General features: G+C 41.4%; 1 protein-coding gene across 15 annotated transcripts in view; it reads right to left on the bottom strand.

The window, feature by feature from the left end:
- Positions 1-1,224: 1,224 nt before the first annotated feature.
- tns1b (tensin 1b) overlaps positions 1,225-26,686 on the bottom strand; it is a 163,107-nt gene continuing 137,645 nt past the window's right edge. For 7 of the 15 annotated variants that reach the window (XM_051403696.1, XM_051403693.1, XM_051403703.1 and 4 more), the window contains 18 exons: positions 21,741-23,252; positions 20,330-20,410; positions 17,275-17,468; positions 17,053-17,191; positions 13,812-13,907; positions 13,321-13,347; positions 12,713-12,893; positions 11,404-12,464; positions 10,896-10,982; positions 9,120-9,248; positions 8,781-8,873; positions 7,346-7,423; positions 6,778-6,846; positions 6,615-6,641; positions 6,007-6,175; positions 5,292-5,360; positions 5,013-5,042; positions 1,225-4,189 (listed from right to left, as the gene is read on the bottom strand). In XM_051403696.1, coding sequence (XP_051259656.1) covers positions 4,051-4,189; positions 5,013-5,042; positions 5,292-5,360; positions 6,007-6,175; positions 6,615-6,641; positions 6,778-6,846; positions 7,346-7,423; positions 8,781-8,873; positions 9,120-9,248; positions 10,896-10,982; positions 11,404-12,464; positions 12,713-12,893; positions 13,321-13,347; positions 13,812-13,907; positions 17,053-17,191; positions 17,275-17,468; positions 20,330-20,410; positions 21,741-23,252 — 4,181 coding nt within the window. In that variant the 3' untranslated portion in view covers positions 1,225-4,050. The remainder of the gene's footprint in view (positions 4,190-5,012; positions 5,043-5,291; positions 5,361-6,006; positions 6,176-6,614; positions 6,642-6,777; positions 6,847-7,345; positions 7,424-8,780; positions 8,874-9,119; positions 9,249-10,895; positions 10,983-11,403; positions 12,465-12,712; positions 12,894-13,320; positions 13,348-13,811; positions 13,908-17,052; positions 17,192-17,274; positions 17,469-20,329; positions 20,411-21,740; positions 23,253-26,686) is intronic. The other 8 variants (XM_051403708.1, XM_051403699.1, XM_051403707.1 and 5 more) reach the window with 6 other exon arrangements.

Here is a 26,686-nt window from a genome sequence, read left to right as displayed (position 1 = left end):
CGACGATCCCAGTATAAGCTAGACTGGGCTATGTATTTGAATAGAAAAGCCATTTGTTGCTATTCTGCTGTAATTCACAAAGTATGGTTTCATGTTTCATCCTCTTGAAGTACTGCTCCAACCAAATAAGTTTGACCTGAAACTCGCCAACTGCAGTACCGCTTGACCGTATCTGTTTCTTTATAGTGATAAAATCTATTAAAGTAATATTGGATCTTTTTCTTTAATGCAGTCACAAAGTTCTCATTGCCTTAAAATGCATTTCCATATTTCAGTACCTAAATAGCAGGTTTTTGCCAATGATCAAACGCTAAGGAAGAAATAATGACTCACACACCACAGGGTTTGTTTAATCAACACTGGAGTTATGTCAAGCCCTCCAAACTAAAAGAAAATATAGGTTGTTTGTCATTCCCTTTCAAAACACATGACATTATAGCAATTACAAAAATGATTCATAAGACGGTTTCCTGAACTGCCTTGGCTATGGTTAAGGTTTGGTTTAGTTTTGGCATCTGAAATTGCAAGGTTATAAGTAAAGGAAAGATGGTGGTTTGGGTTAAAAAAAATCAGATTGGTCAAGGTTGGAGAGATTGCTTTGCTTTTTTCTTCTTCTGAGAGAGGACGATCTCATCATTTACAAGGTCTCAAAAGGTTCTTGACAGAAAAGCATTTACATATTTTGTTGTAGGCATTTGAACCAATAATTAGTCATCATTTCTGGTGATACCAGTCTTTATTCGGAAGGGACTGATTTCCAGTAGTTCTGTGAAATGAAGCCCTCCCTGTATGTTTTTATACAGATAAAGACATCTCTGTGGAAAAACTGAATTTATGTTTGGTTTTGTTGGAAGCCACCAATGTTTTAGTTGAAATAACTTGTAACATATTAGTAAACTTGTTTTAACTTGATCTCTTTATCTTATCTTTAACACCAATGTTGGGTTGCACAGTGGACCAGAGGTAGAGGCCTCTTCTCTTCAGTTTCTTGTACATAAACCAGTTTTCTTGCAATAGTCTGAATTTTCAGCATTCAATATCAGCTATCAAAAGTGAATGCTATATCGAGGTTATTAGCCCACTCCAACACTCGGGAGCTTTAATGGATTATTTAGATGTTTGGAAATTTATACCATCAGAAAGTTATTTTTGTAAAGACTGAAGATCAGGAGAACTTAATACACAAATTGCAAGTTTGACAAAAAGAAAAGTAATTGGTATACATTTTCATTTGTACTGCTTTTTAATGTGTTTTTTTCCATCAGAAATAGTAAAAGCCATACAATGTAGCAAACCAAAAATGACAAAAGCTCTATACAGGCATAGTAGCTCATTCACACACATTCTACAGTCCAGACTGATCTGTCAAAGTGGGCAGACGCCACCGGAGATTCCATCTTGGCAAACAAATGGCTAACATTCAGTTTGAAGTAGAGGACGTCCTCTTTTCTCAACAAGCTTTTTGTAGGCAAAAAAAAAACAAAAAACAGATTCTTCTGTCTCATAAGCCGAGTCAAGACACAGTCGTCACATGAAAATCCAAACCTGATGATAACTATCTATGGGGATCTTTCTGAAAGGGCTGGGTTGAGTAAGACTTGAGGATACTGCGTACAGGTTACAGTCAGCAGCGTTAAGGTAACAACTTTACTTGAGCATGCAGGCTCTTGCTAATAAATAATGGAACATTCTAGTCAGATATAAAAAGCCCTGTAAGTGCTGTATTTTCTATTTTTGAAGAAGTACATTGGAGTGGATGTAGGCCCCACAAACTTACCCTTACAGTATTTAATTAGTTTATATCATGCTGTCAACCGATCCTAGAGCATCAGGCATAAAGGAGGGAGCTGTAATCTCTACTACTCGATCCTCGTATGGGACAAAACTCTTGCTAAGAAAATTAGCAAATGACTCAACGTTAAAATTAAAGTTCCTTTTCTCAGTGATCAAATTACTTAACTCAAACATTTACCATTTGACGTGCCATAATCACAGCTAAAACACTGTATTAGAATAAAAGTGGTTCCTTTTTGTAATGCTCTTTCGACACCACATGAGGGCAGCAGCTACTGACTGAACTGACTGGTTTTCCATGAACAAGCTCCAGACCCAGCTCCCTGCGGAGGTGCTGTGTGAAACACTGTTGGGGAACTAGTAATTCTGCCTCCACACATGCAACGATGACATGAAATGGGTCTGTCAGTGTCCATGTCTTCTCTTTTGACAAGTAGAAACACACCGATAATACTTCAACATTTAAGTGCTAAACTTGGACTGTATTTCCTAGGCAGGTTTAAGTTAATAAAACAATTGTGTTGGCATCACTTTAGGATAACTCAAATTTGGACTTTAGTAACAATCTTTCATACAAAATATTTCCCCACTTAAAAAAAAAACAAAGAAAAAAACAAAGCCTCCCCAAGAAAGCAAAAATGTTACAAAAAGGAAGTAATGCTGTGAAAAAAAACATTCAAAAACAACAGTGATACACTTAAATGCACACACTTTACACCTTTTTTATATATGTCAATGCACGTTTGACTTTTGCCAAAATAAAAAGCAATCTTTTCTTCTCGCTTTCAGTAATCTTGATGTATACTTTATAATACATGTATACAAGATAACATAGAGCAACAAAGCAAAAAATAAATATCTTAAGTCACTGTTTGGAAGTTTTTTTTATATATATCTATATATGTATATTTATATGTATAGCTTACTTTTGGGTAGGGTATGGGTGTTAACAGTTTTGGCCGGCTGACGCAAAGAGCTTTTTTTTTTTCCTTTTTTTTTTATATTGACGGAAACTTTCAACAAAGAAAACTGAAGAGCAGCGTAGCAGGACAACACTTTTCTATAAAGATCGTCCTCACAAAACAACGTTAGGCCCCTCAGTAATGAGCGGAATAGTGTGGCTATGTGCTGCGCAGACCGGACACGAGGACGCTGGCAGATAAGAAGCTAATACTCTTCTTCGCTTGTCTGACCGAAACAATCAAGACACTGTGTGGATGCAATGATTCAGTGGCCATCTTACTGACGCTTTCCTGTGTTCACATGGATACTGTAGATGCACAAAAAATAGTTTTAGCTGATATTGTCAAACTCTAGCTGCACTTCAGAGGAATAACACCTGTTGCATCTATAGCGACACTACTGCCTCGAACGGGGGAACGAAGGACCTGTGGAATTTCAGAGAACAAACCTTATTTCCAAGTTTGGCTAGTTGCATATTTAAGACAGCCTGCAAGAGTTTTTATGTTATTCTTCTTTTTCTTAAAAAGCTCTGCATTACAAAAGAAAGTCAGGCACCAAATGTAATCTAGAACAGTCCTACTCATAAAGCAATCTAGAATATTTACACAGACCTCACCAGATGCAAAATTTGTTTGCAAGATGGCGACGGTGCAGAATGACCTACAGTATCAGTACATACAGAGAGAAACAGTATTTTTGATTAAGCAGCCATATTTGTTTTACAAAAGAATACTTCCGACCCTCTGACAGTGGCACACTATACACGCCCTGACTACTTTTTTAAAATCTTTGGTTGACCAGTCAAAAGCCTGATAGATTTACAATCCACTTTTACATCACACAACTTGACTTCTTCTTTTAAAAAAAATTAAAATGAAACAATCACTAAAAAATAACATTTGCACACACAATGTCATTCCCTCTTCCTGTTCATGTGTTACCCTGCCAGGGAGATCAGAATCGCCTCCCGTCCCATTGTCACACACAGCCACGCCCCATCCTGCACTTCCTCTGGTCCATTCTGGAGTCCGTCCAAGAAGAAAAGCACATGCATGCTAGCTGCGCACACACACACAAACACACACACACACACACCCTCTGCATGTTCTCTTTCATTTGCTTACATACGCAAGCACACAACCAGACACACGTAAAAGTAAAAGGGCAAGAAAAATAAGGTGACGCGTAAAAACCAAATGCTAAATTGTCCAAAACAGAAAGTAAGTGTCTGTGGTTAAAAGGAAAGGAAAAAAACCAAAGGCATTATAAAAAGCGCCAGGGTTTGCTGTCAGCTCATCGTTTCTGCGAACCGATCATCTTCAAGACGAAGTTGACGATGGCGTTGGCAGGCTGGTCAGGGTCCATCTCGGCGAAGAGGTGGCTGACGTTGTCGGTTGTGCTTCCCTGCTTACGCGCCACAAACCCAAACAGCCTGAAAATACAAATTTAGAGATGTATTAGTAAAAGATGTTTAAGAACTGAACTGTCTACAATCAATAGACATTTAGCATTATATAGATAACATATCATTTAGATTTACCAACGTATATATAACATGTACAGTATTAAACCAAACCAGTTTTAACCATTACCTTTTTTCATGAATAAGAATTTGAAATATTTGTTTTTAAAATGACATCTGTTTGAAAAACAGGGATATCAAGTTCGAGGAAATCGCATATCGTTTAGATACTAGGGGATATTTACCATCAGTGGCACAAAATTAAATTTTAGCAGAGTATTTACAAAGATTAGACTTTACAAAGAGCCCGGCTGCAGTTAATCTAATCAGCTGTTTTGAAGCGTGATGGGAAGCTTTGATGCGTGTTGCAGATGTTGTTGTTGTAAAAGTACAAATGAAGTGTTTTCTGCGGTCCAACTTAAAATATTGGTTGAATAGAAGAAATTTTCCCAACAGGAAGGTTATATTTGAAAAAAAAAAAAAAAAATAGCCCAAAGGTCTCATTCAGCCTTCAAACTCAATTTCTAACACATCACGTTTCCTCTGCTGCAGTGGTCAGTCTGTGGTGGTGAATCAGTATTCATATTGCATAAATCTGAACAGGCAATGACCAGCTGTGCTGCTTGTCGTCCATTATACATAAACCTGGGTGCACTCCTTTAGTTAAAAAGGACATGCGTAATTAGACTTTTTGGTACCTAAGGGCCACACATTCTTAGTAAATATCCCCCACTCAATCATGTGCTTCGTGTCTGACCAACAGTTGAATTGTAATCCACAGAAGTTTACTTACTTGGCTGTGCCTCCCTCAGGCTTGTTCCACCTGTAAAGATTTAAATAATGTGTGTGTTAATATTTGGCTGGATAATGGTGAGCTGTGGACTTGCTGGTACATTTTCAGGTTTGAGAGTGAAATAATGATAATAAAAACAATAGCCAAAGAACTATAAGGATAAGTAACTTATTAACTTTGGACCACCTTCTGATTTTTATCAGTAATTTTGTATCTGAGGAGCCTAAAACAAATCACGAATGGTATTTTAACAAATAATTTTCATGTCTCTGTACTCACTTTCTGTCCTGAGGGTCAGTGTCGCAGAACGTGACAGTGTTGGTAGGATAGTGGCGTCGGAAGAAAAGCCTATAAAAGCAGAAAACCAAAGTAAAGATTACAGAAACACCAAAATGAAAAAAACCCTGATATGTCTATTGTCAGATGATACTACAGTCATACGTAGTTACTAGATCTCTATTAGTTTAAACACTTGCTTCAAACATGAGGCTTTTGCTGTGTGATGTAGCACCACTGCTCATTCCCCCCAAGGTAATAATAGGTCTAATATTACATTTCATAAAAACTTAATAATTTTTTCACATTGCCGGAAGTGCTATTTATGTCATGTGAAGTTGGGTTCATGTGTAAAAACCATGCAATATGAGATTTTTAAAGCCAAATAGATAGGAGACATTTTTATTTAAATTGGCCAATAACATTGGCCATGCCGATGTTATTGGTTGGGCTTTACGATTTAGCTGACAGTTTTACTCCTCCTGGTATCTACACAACACAAAACTGAATAGACCTTCATCCTTTAATCCTGTTAGCAATTATTTATTGGCTCTGATTGTGTGCAGTGATTCATGTTCACACCTGCCCTCAAAAACACAATGTGTTCAGACATCAAACGCAGCAAAATCTCCAGATGTCATGCAATGTTTGTCTCGTGATGCATCTTTCAAACATTTCAAGACGTCATTAAACACAGACAGGTGGTATCCAGACTTACTTCCTCTGGTTGTCGGTCAGCGTGATGCCTTGTGAAGACACCTTGAAGTGCACAACGGTGGCAGTAGGTGGCGAAGCGGCAGCCAGTGTCTCAGATATGGCCTTGGCAATAGCCTGAGGGCCTGTCAGGGACTCCATCTCCACTGAGTTGATGTAGAGCACATTGCATGCTGGGAAGAGAGCAGATGTCAAAGTCAGACAAACGAAATTATATAAAGACATGGAAATTTCAAATGGACAATATAACTGCAATTGTATTTAGTGCAAAATGAATCCTGCTGAAAATATTATTAATGCCTGTTTTGACCTGCTCATGCAAAAATACTGATTCCTCTCATTTAGAGAACATGCTGTCTGGAGCAAAGCTGGGATCAGACAGTTTCAGAAACAAATCCATCCAAATCATTCCACATAAAACATTCTGCCTGTTATGGACAAGAAGCGGGACGCTAATGTTAACCGACAAAATCTAAAAACATCTCAAAGAATTCTGTTACACCGGGCCAACAACCATTTGTTTTCATTTGTGCAACATACAGAGACAAACAACAAACATATAGGATGCACATTCCAGATGTAGGTTTCCAAATAAAAGTGCACAGGGTTTACCATGGGAATCAGCAGGGGCCCTCTGCACTGGGATAACAAGGATGTCACGTTGTCAGAATAAGTGAATAGGACGATTCAGGACACATTAATAATGTGGTCATTCATGTCCTAGAATCTTAAAGCTGTGCTGGCTTTAACAACGATAATGTTGTGTATGTTTTACCTGCTCCTTGTTTCAGCCTGTCGGCCAGTGGATTTGTTGTCGCGACTTCTGGCACTTCCTCGATGAGATCTACATAAAACGAGAGAGAGAGGAAGTTCAGTTGTTATTTAGGTGCAGCGGGGGCACTTGTAGCGGCTGCAGGGGTTCATCATCATTTCTCCTTGACTAAAAGTCAGCACACTATGTTAATTATAGGTTCCAGTCTCACCACTGACATTATACTGTAAATCTACATGCAATAAAGAAACTTTTATGGTAATCAAATCAGTTTTAAATCATACCTAGCAACAAAAATATTCACAAATGGATATGCCTGGAACAACATTTAAAATGTGGGGGAGGTGGGTAATATGATATTATAGGTCATTATATTTTTTTTGTATGATAGTTTATAGTCTAATCCTTGATAAGCCTATTTAATACTCCACTTCAACTTTTCTCACACTAGGTAAACTTTTGTAATACTAATACTAGTTTGAATAGTTTTATCTGTAGAAAGTTTAACATAATGTACTCAGAAAAAAACAGAGAATCACTTCAAAATGCTCAAACATTACTGAACACAGACCTGTTGTAGGGATAAGCAGTTTGCAGGGTAGGGCCAGTGGTGTGATGGCATGTTGGTAGACCAAGGCAGACAGACAGCCTGTTGAACAGAAACAACACACTGTCAGAAACATTTGTCCTCAAACAATTTTCTTCTTTGGTATCTCCTTCTCACACTGAGAGCGAACTCCTGGTTCCAGCTGTGCTTGTAGTAGTTGTCAGCACCTTTCTACCATGTCAAATAAAATTCCACTCCACGTTTTCAGTAATGTTTTAGATTGCTGCTCCTTTCCTGCAAAGTGTATTTTAAGAAATGGCACTCCAGTGGTGTGTTTTTACTGGTTATTGTGTTAAGCAAACACTTAAAATATAACATTCTACATATGTTTTTGTAACCAATAATAACCTAAATCTTATTTCCATCATTGTTAAATTTGTGTCCACTATGATACTGTATCTAGTAGCTAGTGAAAAGTACTCCACCAATTTAGCATTGCACTCAGAACATTGTTTCATCACGATGTAGGAGACCCAAAGATACTGTGTTTTATTTCACACATTCTTCCTTGTCAAACCTTGGGGCCAACATTACCCACAATGCAACATGACCACCCCCAGATTTTTTTTTCTCTAACTGATGTTGACTTAATTGACATCAGTTGAGGCAATTTATCAGACTTCATACTGCTCCCCCTGGAGCCACAAAAGGCTTTATACAACTTTTTTTTCACATATGCAGTAGTACACCCCAACACCTGGAAACAGACTTAAAATCATGCACTTTCCCTTTTAAAAGTTCTATTGTGATTAACAAGAACTTCTGGTTCCAGAAGGCCCATCACGCCCCATAATTCATCTTTTTAGGTTGGATGAATTTGGTTGAATGTGGCTTTTACATTTACAAATAGCAAGAAAAAATAGTCTCTTAGCAGTGTACTGTACTGAACACTCCATCATTCTTTTGGTATTGTTGTAAAATCAAATAAATACAAACAGCAACTGCACACAAGGAAAAGAGTGATGAATTGAGTTATGGGTGGAAGAGAGGCAAGACAAAAGTTTACAGAAGTCAGCTTGCCCCATTTTGGATTTGGCAGAGGAGCTTTGTCTCTCTCAGTACGTGTACACACACACACACACACACACACACACACACACACACGTCATACAGCCTTGCAGTGTAATTAGTAGGGAGAACATGAGTTAGATCACTTCAGTCAATACTATAATTACAGTAGGATTACATGTTATAGAACTTGGAAAAGGGTGCAGATCTTAGGCAGGCACACAGACGGGAGCACTCATGTTTGACTTTTCCTCCAAACTCTCGGCTTTACTACGCTGTCAGCGAAGCATATCCATGTTCCCTGGGTCCTAAATTCCCTAACCCTGACTGGAGAACATATAACAAATAACCCCGCTGTCACTGTACATGAGGGCAGAAGGCTTCCACTCACCAAAGTAAGGCTCGTTGGGACAACCCTTCAGCTTCACTCCTTTCGGGCTGCTCTCAATCAGGAAGTGTCTCACCAGCTCGTTGGTGATGTCACCTGCAACAAAAGAGAGGGAGATGGGTGAGCGAGTCTAGGTAATAAACATCTGATTAACCTGGAGACATCACCTCACATCTCTGGTATTAACATATTAACTTTAATTCTTTCTCCACCCTGACCGAAGACCAAAATAGGGAGAGAGAAGAGCTGCACAAAACACTGAAGTAACCCAAGGAAATACTTGTTGCATTAGAAGCTGCTTTGAAATAGCCATTCATGTAAACCACCATCCAGCCCCCTTACCTTTCTTGCTCTGATGCACTGAGGGCGGAGGAGAGGCCACCTTCATGGCCAAGCCGTAAGCCCCCCTGAATGAGTGACTGTCCCGGATAACGAAGGCTCCAGGCTCCCTCTCTCTCAGCAGGCCAATAGCTTTAACACAGTGGGCATTCAGTTATTTCACACTATCAGAACATTATGAAGGTATTTGGTTTTTAGTTCAATGTTTCAACTACCAGATTAATTGCAATTAAATTTACTCCAAGATCAATTGTAATAACTTGATTGGTGAGCCCTAAGTTTTTCATCTAGCCAAAGCCAAGTCAAACTTTTTTTCAAATTTTTCCAATGCCAAACACCTGCAAAATGAACAATACTCATCTCATATCATTATAAGCATCTTAGCATACTGATGTTAGCATCTGGCACATCACACCACTGTTGCTAATTCATATAATGTATCAGGTAGCTTGGACCTACGTTATATAAAACTTAACATACACCACAAAAGACAACATGAAGGCAAGAAGCAGTACAGCAGGCTAACTGAAATATCAACAAGCAGTGCAGGTTAGAGACATACTAAATTTGGGTGACAGACTTTGGAGGTCAACTCATTAAAGGATCAAGTGGAACTAAAGAAAAAAGGTAGCAAAAAGTCTAAAGAACGACCAAGAGCAAAGTCCTGACCCTTTGTTTGAAAAACTGCTGGTAGTCTGTTTTTCATTAAAACTACAACTTCTAACATGACACTTTGCTTTACATACTCCATTGTTCAAGGAGAAGAGCTTTAGATCCATTACTTCACTATTTAGTTCAGTGCTGCGGCCTGCTCACATGTGATAGTTTAAGGACAGAAGATGGATGAGATGAGCAACACATGCAGATGTTTCTTAATTCTCTACATATGGTGTGGCTTTTCTTTTGGGAGCGTATCACACTAAGCACAAAGTGTGTGTGTGTGCATGTGAGTGCGTATGTATGTGTGATGTCATTGCAGTTGAGCATGTGCTTGTATTTAAAATGATATAATCCAATACGGGCCATGAGCAAATGCAGACGGGGCAGCCAATAGCCACTGACCTCACAGCCAAACACATAAGTACAGAGCTGTATATACACTGGTATGTGGATTGTGTGTTGAGCCCAGGCATTTATAAAAAGATCAGATTTTTTTTTGTGTGTGAAATTTGACACCATTACTAAATATTAAAGATGAATAAGTTGAATGAAAGTGTGGTGAATGAGTTCACTCATCCCAACCACATTTTAAATGCTTCATACTAATGCTGCACTAAAACCGTGGCGACCTCGTATGAGAAACATTGTAAAGAGTAGAGAACGTCCACACCAAACCACTCCTGCAGCATAATCCACTTCTCCACTGGCCATTAATATGCTCTGTATTTTGCAAACAGTCATTGTTGCCAACATATTGCTAAATAAACATTTTTAATTTATATTTCTTGCTAAAGAGGTTAGCTGTTTACCACTGGCAAACATAGTTGCATTCTACAAATGTCTCAGCTCCACCTTAGAAACGTATTGGTTCAAAGTGTCACCTTTTGATATCTAACACAATGGTTTCAGATGGAATATTCCTTAATATAAATTTCTAATGTTGCCCTTCTGGCACACACTGAACCAGCCAATCCCCAGCCAGCACCTGGCACCAGGAAGATAAAATAATACCTTGTACGTACCCACTTGTACGTATATTTGATCAAACATAAAATACAAACTAAAGGGCAAGCATGGTTACAATAACTGTGTAAAGGTCAGTTAATGGAAAAGTCTTACCTTGCTCCCTGGAAATTTCTGGCTTGTACCAGAACTTGGACGTGTCTTGAACAAACTTGACATTCAGCCTGCTCTCTGGGCTTCCATCTGCAACAAAAATGTCACAGAACATCACAGAAGTGCCAGAAATCAGTCTGTATATTTAAGACTCTCTTCTGAAATACCTTTTGAAATGGATTATCCAAGGTACTACAATTTAGCATGTTTGCTGACAACACACATCACTGAAGATACACCCTAAAGCTGTCTTGTACATTGGAGTTAACGTCTTGTTAGTATGCCGAGCTTTAGGTGTATAGATATCTGCCATTATGTTAGAGGTTGCCGTGCCTAGAATGGACTAAAAGCACAACACAAGCAGAGAGGTGACTGCCAACGCACTGGGCTGTAAGGCACTGTATTGTCTGGATCAGACTGTTTCAGAAAGAGAGAGAAAGAAGCAAACAGAAAAGAACTCCAAAATCTGTTTTTATACCACTTCAGATATACTCCAGATGTGTGTCCTTACCTGGCATATTGAACCTTGAGAAGTCAGAGAGGGTGTGAAAGTAGCTGGGAGTGCTTCCTCCACTCGCTGGTGACATTATCTTCCCATTCAGCGTGCCATAGGACAAAGCTCCATTTGGTCTATCGCCGCTCGACATGCGCCTCTTCTCTGGAAGCTGGGGCTGGAAACCAGGGGCCGGGCTACCCTGCCTGAACCCTACACCCATCCCTATCATCCCCCCATCCTGGTAACCTGCAGGTGAGATGGGGAAGGAGGGAGTGGGTGGTCCCTGGTAGCCTGAGGAGCTGCTCTGCCGTGACAGGTTCCCATGTCTCTCATCTGGGGTGGTGTAACCGCTGTGCATGGGGTGACGGTCCAAACTGGGGCTTCTCTGGGATACCTGCGATACAGAAGGGTGGCGGCCCAAAACTGGACTTCCTTGTGGGTGCGTTATAGATGGCTGTCGGCTGAGCACGGGGCTACTCTGCATGGGCTGGCCCAGGGATGGCTGTCTGCTAAGGATCGGGCTCCGCTGAGACCCCTGTCCCAAAGAGGCCTGTCTGCTGAGGACTGGGCTGCTCTGAGCTCCCTGAGACAGACGACGACCAAGGATGGGACTGCCACTGTGACCTACCATACCCATCTCAAAGCCATTGGCTGGCGATATTTGCTGGCCCATCATGGACCCATCCTGATTAGCACTTGAGCGCTGCTGGAGGACGGGGTTGTGGGTGGAGAGGCCGAGGGTGGGGTGGCCAAGGATGTTGGTCTGGTGCTGTGCACGGGGACTTCCTTGGCTGTGCGTCGTCTGGGAGGGTTCTGAGGTGGGTGGGCTGGCATTTGAGGTCACATAGCCCCCCAGTAGTGTGTTGGGGCCATGGTAGGACAGTGTAGGGGTAGTAGTGCCAAGGTAGGAAGAGGTCGGAGAGCTGGAATCTAGGTAGGAAGAAGTGGGGGTATTCAGGGCTTGATACGACGGGGTTGGAGTGGGGTAGGCACTCTCTGTAGCCTGGGAGCGGAAGCCCGAATCAGTAGTGGGTTGGGACGGAGTGCTAACGTTGCTCTCTGCTAAGGCGTGATCACTGGAAGAGATTTGGAAAAGTATATTAACCAGCTGAAGTATTTGTGCACTTCCTTCCAAACTACATACATCAAAGTGTTTAGTGCCTGACTTTGCAGACTAAAGAATTACCCCATAACATGTAAACAGTAATTACAAAAATATGGTATGTTGCAAAGAAGAAGCCAACTATGGCTCCGAAAGACCACTCTTTATTTTTAAACACAAACAAGTCTTTTTCAAAAAGTAAAAGCACTGTATTTGACTCACCCTTGTGAGTTCTGGATGGGGCTGCTGCTGGATAAAGGCGGGTTCAGTGTGTGGGAGGAGGGACTTTGACTTCTCTGCTGGCCTACAGTCTCTCCTGGTGGGCTAAGGCTCCGAGGTGACGTGGGCTGGTCTCCGCCAGTCACTGCCGACCTTGCTACAGACTCTACGTAGCTTCTTGGTGCTGCATGGGAGAGGAAATACATTTCTCTATGAGCCTCATTTATTTCACATCTGTTTTTCTGTCTGTATTCGTTATTCCCTTTTGGATTGTAGCTTTGTGGTTGTGATTTTGACCCTTCCGGCTCGTATTGCAATTGGTGTCCCATAAAACTGTGTTTTATGTATAATTTCTTAAAAAAAACAAAAACAATCACTATTATTACTACTACTACTAACATAAAGAGATGATGCAATGCAAAAAAAGAGAGAAAACCATGGAAATACATGTCTGTTAACAGGTTGTGACTTTTCCAGACATGAAAATGGAAATGGTTCTAAATGTAGTTAAATGTAACTACATCTGAACAATAGGTAGAGAAAAATGAGGCGGAGGATATTAAAACTATGAATGTTGATGATGATCTGCGGCATTATCGCAGCACTCTTACCTTCCTCCCCCTCACTGCTCTCATCATCTGTGGAGCATCATTGGGGATAATCCAGAGAAACAGAATAATGTAAAGGAACAGAGGTACAGCAAGGGAGCTGCAAAGAATTGTTTTTTCTGTACTACAGTAATTTATTTTAATTTGGTGTTAATAGGTAGTGTGTGTATGAAAGGATCTCAGTTCATAAGGGATTATTGTTAGAAGTTAACTGTTCCCATTTAGCCTTTAGTTGCACACACAGAGTGTAATTTGAGAAAGTTTAAAGGTTGACAAGCTTGTTGTGTCAGTGTAGGTGTAAGGGTTTAAACATTAATCCAACTCAAATGCCTCATCAGTCATTTTTGAATTTCATTGCATTTTTGTGTTCCTCAGCTGATCATACTGCCTGTTTTACAAAAAAGTCTGATGTACACAAACATTTGAAAGGAATTGGAAAACAATAACCACTTGGACATTTAGTTCTTGCCTAGTTGTGAGTGTTAACAACCAACCTGAGCCTGTTTGATTGAGGAGGATTTCTGCCGGGTTGTGGGGCTTTAAACCCAGGGCTGACAGTGGAGTCTTGGCAAGACCAGGAGGGGACCGACCTGAAGAGAATGGGACAGTTATCATCACACAGCATTACACATTGCAGACATCTTGACAGCTGCTACCTGTTTATACAGCCTAACAATGATTTATCACTTTTTGAGAAACTGACAAAATTAGAAAATGAAATGTATAAAACAACCAAAGAAATTCAAAATATCATGATACCCATTTAATTTCCATATGGCCTGCTGGATTTCTAATGGCTAATCTAGTCAGTTTAAAGTTGGTCTTGGTATACTAATACACAGGTAACAACTGTCAAGTTAATAACAGCTGTCAAGACAATACAATGCATCAACACAAGTTAACACATACAAACATGTTCAGAGGGGTGCGCTCATGCTCTGATGGAGGGGCAAAACATGCATGTGACTGATGGCAGTGACACCACCTCATTCTACTGTCAGCAGAGAAAGGTATGTGTCAAACACAAGTTGACATCAAAGCAGAGCTGGGTCAAACTGGACTCATAAAGGGTTCCCCAGGAACTCGTCATGTTACAGGAGATTGAGGAGAATGGTACAAATGCATTTTGCCTTTGAGTTTTATAGACTGTAATTTGTTTTGGTTTTACATTCTTTTTCTTAACAAGTCAATCCCTGTATTCCTTTTAATCAAGTGTTACCACAAAATTAATAGTGTACATGAAAGAAGAGGAACTTTGACACAGTCTCTGCCACATTAACACCAGAGGGGGATGAGGAGTAGAGTGTATCGCAACTAGAGCCTTAGTCATATTTAGACCTGTATTACTGTAATCACCCTATCTGTGACTGTGTTTTATTCAAGGTGACTCTTTCCACTTCGTGACTCTGTCTTGCACATTTAGTCTTCCTTGATAGTGCCAACTACTCCTTTATTCCCCTCCAGCGTAAACACACAATCTTCATGTGGAGGGAAAAAAACAAATATTGCTAGCCAAATCAAAGGACACTACATAAATGACCAGGTAATTAAGACTGCCGGGGGGAGGGCAAGCAGGGTGCTGGTTGCGGTGAAATAAGGCAGGAACAGGAACCCAAAAACAGATGACAACAGCAACACAGAGAGCAGCAGCAGCTGTCTTAGTGCTTTACGTGTATGGGTCTATGGATGTGTGTATCTGTGTCTGCATAAGTTAAGACTGATTCATTTCATTCTCTATAAAACTGCATATTATTCCCTGTTTTCAGCCATGCTAGAAGGATGGCTGTGGGGATGGCAATGCCAGTCAGTTGTTCCACCACTCTGGTCCAGACTGAAATATATATATATATGGTCTCCAGAAGATGAAACCTATTGACTTTGGTGATCCTTTTCCTCTAGAGCCACCATGACCTCGATATTCTAAGCTTGAGACACTGATGGTTTCCAGGGGATGAATCCTAATGACTTCTGTGAATCCCTGACTTTTTATCTACTGAACTGTATGTCTCGGGTATGATGTGTGTGCGTTAGTCTACATGTCAGTTTCGCGGCCGGTGCTGCTCTCATGTGGCTCTCATGCCAAAGCAGTGCAGAACTGTGATAAGTGATGGGTAAAGGGGTCGGGACAGGGCAGGACGGGATGGGAGATCAATTGGCTGACGTTGTAGGACAGTGGAACTCCAGTAGAGAGACGTGCATCCTCCACTTACCAAAGAATCCAAATCAATTCTTTGTACTTGCAACCTAGATGCCCCACGTTTAATCGTGGGTGGTGTGTGTGTGGGGCAGGCTAAGTGAACATTTAGGAATGTGATTTCAGGACACACTACTCCAGATGATCGTGTAATGGGAAATAAATCTGGTGTCACGTGCACTAATCAATCAACTAACCATGCACCTTTTAAGAAATTTTGCAAATAACTGCAAAATTAATCTCAGTTAACTGACTACAGTTAACTATATTATGTGCTTAGCTGGAAAACGACACTGGTTTTGAAGTCTCACAAATGCATGTCTAATGCAACAGTCAATTAATTTGTCCAAATTAATTAATTCAACATTTTTTGTATGTCAGAAAAGGTTACTGCTCAGTGTCACTGCGTACACAATGTTCCCACATTGAGGGGAGGGAGGGATGATACGCCACAGAGCGGGTGTTAAAAATATGGTGTGTTTTTATGACTAACTTTTATGGGTGTGCCCTGGGGGAGATAGGCAAGAGGACTGGATGAGGTAATTGGTAGAGTTGGCAAACGATGCGTTACCTAATACGTGACTCTTGTTTTTAGTGTGGGGTGTATGAGAGAGAGGGGGTTGAAAGATGGTAGGATGGGGAGATGGGAGTGTATGTCTATTGGTTTGTCTATCTATAGCTTTTTCTGTTTTTAAACACGTTCTTTCCTAAAAAAGAGATGGTATGGATAGAAAATGGAAATGAAAATGATTAAGTAGCAGGCCAGACTTGAATTTTGTGCATCAGTTACACTATACTGACTTGGCCTTTTTCCTTCTCACTTTCCATTTCCCTTTTTTTTTTCCCCTTATTCTGCATATACTGAATGACTGCATACATTCTTGTGAGAGAATAGGGATTCAGTCTTCACAAGACGTGGTCACTCAGGCATTTTGATGAACCAACACAAGGCCAGAACGCTGCAACTTCCCACTACACTGGCCATTGAAAGTGCGGCCCATTTGCAATCTGACTGAAAATGAGATGAGGTAATAGAGGGGATATTTTATCACTACTCGGGATATGTGGTACCAAATGAAGTACAAAAAGAGAAGAAAAAATATAGTAAGTCAAGATAAAATATCTTCAGTGACTGACAAAGAGTCACAAAACATGTGAACTTACGCCAAGACTTTTTCTACAGTCAGTTAAGTATAATAGGATAACCTACACCACTTAAAAAGAGAATAACAATCATAAGATGATAAATGCTAAGTACCCATATCACTAAAATAAGTATTGCCACTGAAGAGTTAATATAATATACTATGAACTGGACCATTTCAAGAGAAATTTAGAAATAGCTTTCATTACTAGAAACACATGGATGGTATTTAAACTGCTATACTGCATAAGGACACAAATCTCAAGATAAGAATAATACCACTGTCAAATACAGCCTTAAGTAAGGATTTGATATAAATCGCCCTGTCATGTTGAATATCTACAGTAACTATGCCTGAGATCCACAGTGCCCTCTGTCAGCCGGAGGGGGAACTTACACAGGTTGAAGTAAGGGGTTTGCGGCGAGATGGGGAGGGCAGGGGTTTGGGGAAACACCTCACCACCAACTGTGGGTGTAGGGCTGATGGGGCCACCGTCCATCTCCTCGAAGGCTTCACGGTAGCTGTGCATGTGTCTCTGGAGAGCAGAACAATTACATGAAAATAACAGATGTCAACGTGCAAAGAAACAGAACACGTTCCAAACTGTGCTCTTTCTACCTCCTTAGGTCGTCCTCCGGGGTTCATCGCTATGGCGTTGACAAACTCCGGAGAAACACAGCGAACAGGGGAGCGAACGGGGACATCAGGAGAGGGACCGTCTTCAGGACCGTTCTGGCTTTGGCCCTCACTGGTGATGCGACGGCGGGGCAGAGTTGCAGGCTCGTCCAAGGACACTGTACGGGCCTGGACACCTGAGACGACATGCAAGTGGGTGTTTAAAATTAAGCAAGGGCCGGTCACTGCTGCTCCATTACACTGCTTTCCTCCAGCAATTCCATCACCGTCATTAGGTTAATGGTCAGCCACGGTGTATGCTCACTGCACAGGCCTTTGTGTGCATTTTGCAGACAGTCAAACACTGAAAAGGACTGGCACGAGGCTGTGGCTTTTAAAACTTTTGAATTAAACATGCATACACACAAGGTGAACGAAAGGGTTAGCTGCTGATCAAAACTGAAGCCCATTAAGTCACAAGAATTAAACAAAGAAACTCACCATGAATGATATTCCCGACAAAACAAAAAAGACACACTATTATTCAAAGTTTAGGAAAAATAAAAACATGACCTTGGAAACATGTTACATAAAGTGTTATCACCCGTTTTAGCATCAGCTGAAACTATAATAAGTAACTATTTTTTGGAATGCCGGGGTGGGGAAATGTTCTCTCACACAAATGACCAAGACTTTCTAATACACTGGTGCAAACTATTGGTTATCTAATGCGTCAATGTGGCCAGATCTGGCAGAAGCTCAAAGCAAGCCAGTAAGCTCATTTCAGTTAATCTGGTTTGAACTGGGAGAGCCAGAGAGAGAAAGTTACGAGCATAAAACAAACAGGATTTGAGTTAAGAGCTTTAAGCTAATATGCGATGCCATTGACTGGCGGGTCGAGGTAAGAAAGCATGAAATGCTGGCCAAAGCGGCAAAGCCAATGTGAAAGACCATCACTGGCTGCTCTGCGCTTTGGAACAAGATGAAGGTTAATGGGGAAAAATAAGGCAAGTACAATAGCTTTAAGAAACAATTTGGGGATAATAAATAATAATAATAAATCCTGTGGTGTTGTTTGTCCTGAGGCAACTTAACCCTGTGTGTTTTGTAAGTGCTACTTTCTTAATGTCACTTAATGTCACTGAAACACTTGGATGAATAACATGTTTCATGGACCTCGAGATACCTTATTGTTTATTTCTTAGAGCTCCTCTGTCACATGATATGATCTCACAGCAACACAACACAAGCTGAACCTTTAAAAATTTGACTTTTCTCAGTTTGATACTGACAGACCTTTCCATAAATGGAAAAACACGTAGACACACCCTATGAGCCTGACTGTTATGGAATTGTGAAAATATTAATATCCCCTTCACTCACTTTGAAGTGGGGAAGCAAAATGCTGGCCAAATATCTGTGGGGAAACTTTAGCGATAGCAGCTGTGGAAATTTTTAAATTTTAACAGTTAAATTAGTTAGGAATGTTTGTTGCCATTGCGACATAAGTAAAAATATATATATATATTGTCTCTAAGTTCCCTTACCTCAAAGTTACCTTCCAAAGCTCTGTTTTGTATTGCCATCACTAGGTTATGGATAATAAATTAATAAGCTTCACATTATTTTTTTTACATAACAGAAAGAAATAAATGAGTGCCAATCATGCCATCTGTTGGGATGCTTGATTTATCTCCAGCTTCAAATAGCTTGCTGTTGGCAGGGTGTTGGTTAAAAAATCTTGGAACTGACAGCTTTTAAAAGCATGTAGTCAACACCCCCAAACAGAAACACACCCACCATCGCACCGAGCCTGGAAACTGAGAACCAGATGTACCCACGATGCACTGCTCTACAGCAGAGTACTGTCAAACACTGTGCTGTTGCCCTAGCGACACCTAATGATTTCCATCTGGGATGGCTGGAGATTCTCGAGGACTGACATTTCTCAGCCATTTAAAATCTAGTCATCATGTGGATAAGCATGGAGTTGATTCCAAAAACATAAACTTGATAGGTGATCCTTCTTTTCTCTTTTTTTTTTTTTTTTCAAGGGAGGAAAAGTACTGTCTCCATATGTGTACACCTGCAACTAAGAGAGGTTATCTAAGGTAAGAGTGAGGGGATTGCATTGCTGGAAAGATCAGTTCAGATAAATAAGAGAACTGTATTTAATAGCTTCTTTATAATCTGGTATTTTAAAACACACTATGAAATTTGTTTTAATACAACTTGTAGGAGATAAACGTCATAATGACTGCAGATATGACCTCATTCCAACTCTACAATTCAAGATCTACTCTGTACCATTTAACTTGATGATGCTGCGTTGCATCACTAAAAAGAATATTGCTGTCTGCGGTAACGAGGCCAGACTGGCCCCTGACAACCCAGGGCCCTAAACAGAACAATCCTGTCTGCATTGTGGTTGCTGTTTCCCAGTGGACACATACAGCTTTAGTGATGTTTCCAACTAGGACTGCGGTCTCTCTCCTAGATTTGGTGTCCTTTGTCTGGCTTTGTAAATCTTCAAAATAGTGCGAGTGAAAAAAGCTGCCTTGAATGAGGCCAGTGTATCCTGGCCTCGGTATTGTTCCCTGAGTTTGGCAAAATGGATCTTGTGACATGCACTCTCCTGGCAAGGGACAGAGCCTCCTTTGTGCTTCCCCTGTCTCGTTCTTGTGAAACTTTAACATTATCCAATTGGAGTTTTTTTTTTTTTTCTACGCCACAGTTGAGGTAATTCCCTAACCTTGAGGTAGAAAACTGCAACTCAGAACAAACAGTGATGAAGGGTGAGTATATATGCAGAGAGGAATCAATGTTAGTTGAATGCTGCTGCTCTGCAAACCAAATGATGACAGACAAAAAAATGTGTTATGTATAAAAGCGAGAAAGAAAAGAAAAAAGGAAAAAGAGAAATCATTCATTGCAAACCAAAGCCCACCACACTCAAACGCAAAGCAGATACAGACTTGAACTTGGATTGAAGGAACACTTGAAAAAAGGACCTCTCCTTTTTTTTAAGTGTTCCTTTGGACAGGATAGGAGAACCAACCCGAGAGGGAGTGAGAACGGCGGTGCTCAGACTGAGAAGAGGTCATGCTGGGGATGACACTTTGGACACGAGCCGAGTATTCTGGGTAAACAGATGAACGATGAGAGAAAGAAGAATGAGGATGACAAACTAGGAAAAGGAAAACAAGAAAGATGAGGTCCCGCCTATGACGAGGACAAGAAAACAAGAAGGATATTTTCCATGTATATAGAAGATGTTCATTCCTGTTCCTAAAGCATTAGTGACAGTTTTGTCTTTACCGTCTCCAAATAGGTCATGAAAAAGGAGGATTTCTATGATACAGGAATTAGAAAACAATCTAAAATGGGTCCCATTTACTTCACACAAAAATACACAACGTTAACCAAATCTTAATGGTGGTACATTAGCATTTAGAATCGCATAATACAAACAACTGACTCTACGTTTAAATGGCAGTAAAGTGAAGTGAAGCATATTGTTGATTCTTGAAAACCGCTTTCTGGCATTTGTTATCTGAGGGCCCAGCTATCACACTGCTTTATGTTGACTTTGTTTCATTTCTTGCTGCCCTGCAGGATGTCTGATGTGCTTATCTAGGGACAGTCAACCTGTTGGTCTGGAGAGAAAACGTCCTGTTTGAGCCTGTGTGATGGGGACTGATGAGGTGACATTCAGGAAATGAGATAAGGACAGAGCAATGTTTTCCAAGAGAGATGTGTGTACAGTGCATGGTTGATGACATCTACATTACTGTTCTGTACATGTTCTATCCTACATTTGAGGCAACAATTCATTTTGAATTTAGCATCAGCAAAGACCATTAAACAACAGAGTTGTTATTGCTGTATCTGCTAAGCATAACAACAGTATTAAAGGAGGGCAATATTGTGTTTAGGTGCTTCTTGTGAGAAGCTATAGTTGAAGGCTCATGGGAGAATTTTGGAGTGTGAGCCACTTAGACAATAAGTGGACTGTAAAGGCCTGCCCAACATCAAAGTCTTTAAGCCAGAGGAATCACACAGACCCTAGAAAGGGATCGTAAGAACTGTATGTAAAATGGGAATTAAACAGTTTCATGACATGACATTCTGTTTTTATCCATCTCATCATGCTATGTAAAAGGTAAAGTGAAGGTCTGCTAGTCACATCTGTGTCCTCAGCAGTCTGATACTTAGTGTTCCTAACACAAACCTTATGAATTAAATAAAAAATATTAATCTGTGTTTCAGCAGCAGGTTGCATCTTCAGGTGTATTTTTTGTGATGTCGAAGAGGTCTAGAGTTTGCTGAGAATTATGAAAGTTTAAATCCAGTATTCCCACAAACTATGCCACTGCACTCTTACATTTTTTTCTTTTTAAGTATAGGTGCTGAGGTCACAAATGGAGCTAAGTATCATGATGCTGAAATAACTGAATGTTAAATCTTACCCGCCACTCTTTGGGCCACCAGACCTTCAACGTTGAAGACTTCATCTGGCTCACTATCTCTTGGCTGGGGTGATGCTGAGGCCGCACTAGGACTTCTCTGGGGCTCAGAGACCTCTGCAGACTGGGACAATGCGCTTGGTGGGTAAGCGTTGATGGGCTTGAGGTGAATGTGGCCAGCTACAGTGGGGGAGGCTTGTGAGGAAGGTCCAGTTCCATACATTTCAGATGTGTAACTCAGAGATCCCTGGACAGGTGCAGGCTCTGGTGTACTAGGTTTCCCAGGTGACATCTGAGCCGGTGATGAATGGCTGGCCAGGCTGGACAGGGGGCCAGAAAAGTTGGTATGAATGGCAGCATCAGCCTGGTAGGAGGGCCTGGTTTGGCTCTGGGAGAAGGACGGCTGGGTGGTCACTACAACACTGTTTTCCCGCAGTGGAGCACTTTGGGACTTTGGCACCAGCGAACGGCCTGGTTCCAGGTCCATCATGAGAAGATTAAGGGTTTCAATAGATTGCTCAATTTCTTGCTGGGAGGCGCTGTGGCTATGAGGGAACTGTGGGAGGCTGTGGTGGCTGGGAATCCCTGTTACAGAAGAAGGTGGACTAAAAGTGAGGCCTTCAGTTACTGGCTCCTCGGGTACACCGAATTTCTGCCAAACGTTGAGACCACGCTGGACGGCTTCCCTGCTACTGGTGGTGCGGGTGGGAGCTTGTGGCATAGAGTTTGGCTCTGCACCAAATGACTGAGAACGGTACAAATTGCCATTCTGGGTAGCCATATAATTACCAGAGAATGGAGCTGAATCACTATGGGTCAAAGTGACTGGTTTGTTGGATATGCCAGCCTCTAGCTGGACGGTTTCCAGAGGCTTTTCTGGGACACTGCGCTCCAGATATGGCACATGGTCCTGGCCATTGATAAGTGACTCAGACTGATAGTAAAGATCAGCTGGTGTAGCCCGACCATCCGTGGAGGAGAATGTCCCTAAACTGTCCACACTGTTGCCCTCCTGACTGGTAGGCAGCTCATCATCTAAAATGTCTGTCTCACGGTCAATGCTACTGTGCCCATTGACATGGACCTGGGCAGGCACCAAGTGAAGCATGCCTCCAACAGTAGAGGTTGGGGTGGACAGGTAGCCCTGTCGATGCATGGGCCCCTCCAAGCCACTCAACAGCTGCTCCAGTTCCTGTTTCTCTTGTGGACTGATTGGCTGTTGTGCAGGTGGGGCGTGGTGATGTACTGAGGGTAGCTCTTCACCTACAGGAACATGTGATTGGCTCACTGTGGCCTGGGGGGCTGCTGTCGCTTCATCAGTTCGGTCAGTTTTGATGGAGGCAGTAGAGTTTCCTGAGTCGCTGCTTACTGACAAAGCATGGTCGACCGCAGGTAGGGCATGTTCGACAGCAGTGGGTGGGAGGCCGTTCGCTGTGGCTGTTCCTTCCACAGACTCCTTTTTGCGAACTTTGGCGTAGAGGCTGCCGTCAAGGGGTCCTTCGGTATGGATGACTTCTAAAAACAAGTGTGACAGAACCTCATTAGAATCAGATTAAGCTAAATGTGTTAATCAACAACCATTTAAGTTTCAATTGCTGAAGTATTTTTAGAGCCATAGAGGAGAGAGATATTGATAGTATAGTAGTTTTGGCCATTACATAACTAAACTTGTAATCCTCTAAATATAAGCACATAGGATTCATCAAGACATTAAGAAGCAAAGACAGAGGAACTACCATTGAGCGAAGCAGGGGTATCGGGAGATTGTGGGCATGGCCCACAGCTGCAGTTAAATTAAACACTGGCTCATGTCCACCTATTCTACCAGCTTCAGGAAATGAGCAGAGTCTTGTGGCATGCACTTTGGAAAAAACGATGAAATCACGGGAGCCTGCCTTGCACTTTCTCTAGCCAATTGTATTAATCTGTGCCACCTGAGGAATACATAATAGAATATGGATCAGTTGTTGATTTTATTTGCTTATGACCCCCATAACTGTTGGATGAATGGACACTGTAGACTTTTAATCTACAGATTTGCTAAATGCATGGAAATGCACTGTAGATTGTGTTCACTGAACACAAATGCACATGTAAACATACTGTACATACACACACATGTACATACACATTCACATACAGCCACACCCAAGTCCAGTGAAGAGGAAGTAGGGTGCCCCAATCAGAGGAATTTAGTCATCACTGGAAAATCAGCCTCACTGAGTAAGGGAGGCCTCGAGGCTTTTCTTGGCCTCCAAAACCCAAAGCAAAACAAAAGCTCAACATACTGAGAGTCCCACTGAAAAGGTTGAAACACACACACACACGCTAACATCAAGTAATCTCTGTTTTCATCCCTCCCACATTCTTTCATACAGGCAACACTGCACCGATGCAGACCAATATTTCCATGTGATCAAAGGCTAAAAAAATGAGTCTGCTCTTGTAATTTACAACAAACCGTTATTAAATGTTATGGAGGATGTGAGGTTGTGTGGTCATGCGTACTTCAAGGTGTGGGGGGGGAAACAATACCATGTCAGATAATTCTTCTTCTACTGTCCATTTAAGTTCCCAAGAAACCTCATAACCCATGATGAGGCATGTTCTGATAACCAAATCAGATTCTACAGATGGGAAAGGAGCTGCACAAAGAAGCTGTCTGTGTCTCTCTAACTTATAGATATCTTTATCTCGGCTTTAGTGAATACGGGGCTCTGTAATGGAGCTTAGTGGGCGTACACTAGCTGGGCACTACAAGGTCTCCCTGGCTGCCCCCGGGCACCTTGCCAGGGGAATGGCGCACTGTAGTGACTGCACTGGCTGCTGGTGGGTACAAAACGCTCTTGGCCACAGAACATGACAGTTTACTGCTACTAATCAAATACTGTGTTTACTCTGGTTGGTAGATTGGTGGACCACATTCAGCAAAAAGAGGCTATGATAGCTTCTAGCATGTCTAGTCTCATAATGGCCTGTTGTAGTATTGCATGCTATTTGGACAGTGTTTATACCTGTGGTTTAGTCAGTATATCAGCTCAGTCTATCAATACTCAATATAGTTGTCCACCATAATGTATACACACACCATGGCCAAAAAATGATGCAAATGTTCAAATTTTAAAAGTTAATGTTGTCTCCCCTGACAAGTTATTTGCTAAGACAGGAGGATCCAAATCAAGTCATCATTACACATTTATATAGCTCGAGAAATTGCTTAAGTATCAAGTTAGGGGCTGTGCATGCATTCTCGTCCACATGAGCACAAACACACATACACACACACTTTTAATGCCTCCGTCATGCCGATAAACATAGACATAAGTCATGAAAGAAGAGCTCCTCTAACATTCTCCATTTCAGTACCTTTATAATCACCTGTCCTGTAGCCAAATGTGACTCATGGAATTAGGATGATTAGTCAGACAGCTCAGCTGATTTCACAGCCTGAACTACAACACTTTCAATCAGTCACCTCAAAGTAAATCAAAGCCTTATCAAAGGAAATAGCAGAAACACCTCACCAGGAGGTGGTTTCCCTACCTGTGTGAGCAGTGGACGCGGTACAGTCCCAATCTAAGCTGGGAAAAGCCCTGCAGAGGAGCCCCCAGGGTGGGACATGAGGGATTACAGCAGGAGTTGCGGGAGTTGGTTTTGGCTACCGTTCCTTCTCCTCCTCCCTCTCCTGAATAGCTGTCTGGCCAGAGCAGGACGGCTACTGCTGTTGCTGGCTGCTCAGCAGCTCTCACTAGTCTAAAGGCTGCCCCTGCTGTGTGTGCGTATGTGGGAGGTCTATCACAACAGCCTGTTTGATGGTGTATGTCAGAGGAGGGCGGTGAAGGGCCATTGAAATCCTGAGTATAGATAGTGTTTGATAGAATGACATCAGTCCCTTTTAAGATAGGCTTTCTCACACACCTACTTTCTTGAGGTACAGTTTGTAACACGCCCCCATTGCGCGAATGAAAAGGCTTTTGCTTTAATAAAAGATCATTTATTCCAATAATTGTCGACAAATTAATCAAGTATTTAAAATTTGTTCATGTTATAGTTAAAAAACATAAGGCATATACTGACATTTGTAGAAATAAGCCCTTCCCATGCACACATATACAGAGATGCCCCTCCTTTATCCCAGTGGTGTCGAAAACACTCGTGTAATGGAAAGCGTTACTTCGTCCAACAACAGTCATTTAACGAGCTCTCTCCAAGCTAGGAAACAGGGAGAAAACTCCACCCTGCTGCAGGCAGATGGAGAAAACAGAAAAGCTTAGTGGGTAAAAAATAGAAAGATGAATCCATTAAGGGCTGCTGATCTAACTGGTATAGAATATCAGAGGGGTTCATTGTCGAACTGGTAAAGACCAAAAGAATTATAGATAAACTCAGACTAAGATGATTTACAGTAGTTGGTCACTGGGATGGAGGACAAATGCAACATGTGCACACATACACACAGAACACAACCTTTTTCCCACAGTTGGAAAGCTCTTCAGTCTGTGGTCCAGTTCATATCACCTATAACCATCTGTACACATTAGCATATGCAGGACAGTCACTTTACTATTGCACACCACAATCCAGAACAATTGACAACAACCACATTTGTCATTTTGGCTGATAACAATAAACATGTGACTTTGTCGTGCACAAAACTAACTTTTTTTCTGTTTACCTACTCATTTCAAATCAAATTTAAAAAAAACAAAACAATTTCACATCCATTAGGAACTTGATTTATGTTCCTGTTGATTTAAAGGCATCAATGCATACACAACATACAAGTGCGGTTTCAAATGTCTGTTCAAGCACATTCAGCAGAAGTTACATGAGTATGGATTGTGCTGTGTTACTGTTTTCCCTCATTTGACTCACAGATTGTCACACCAACTCTCTTCATTTCTCTCTTTCTTCTGTTCTCTCTTCCTCTCTCTTTCTACCCCCGCATC

Source organism: Dicentrarchus labrax, unplaced genomic scaffold, assembly GCF_905237075.1.
Source record: "Dicentrarchus labrax unplaced genomic scaffold, dlabrax2021, whole genome shotgun sequence".
NCBI classification, from domain to species: Eukaryota; Metazoa; Chordata; class Actinopteri; family Moronidae; genus Dicentrarchus; species Dicentrarchus labrax.
Note: the sequence above shows the minus strand (reverse complement) of the source record. Positions and strands in the feature narration are given on the sequence as shown.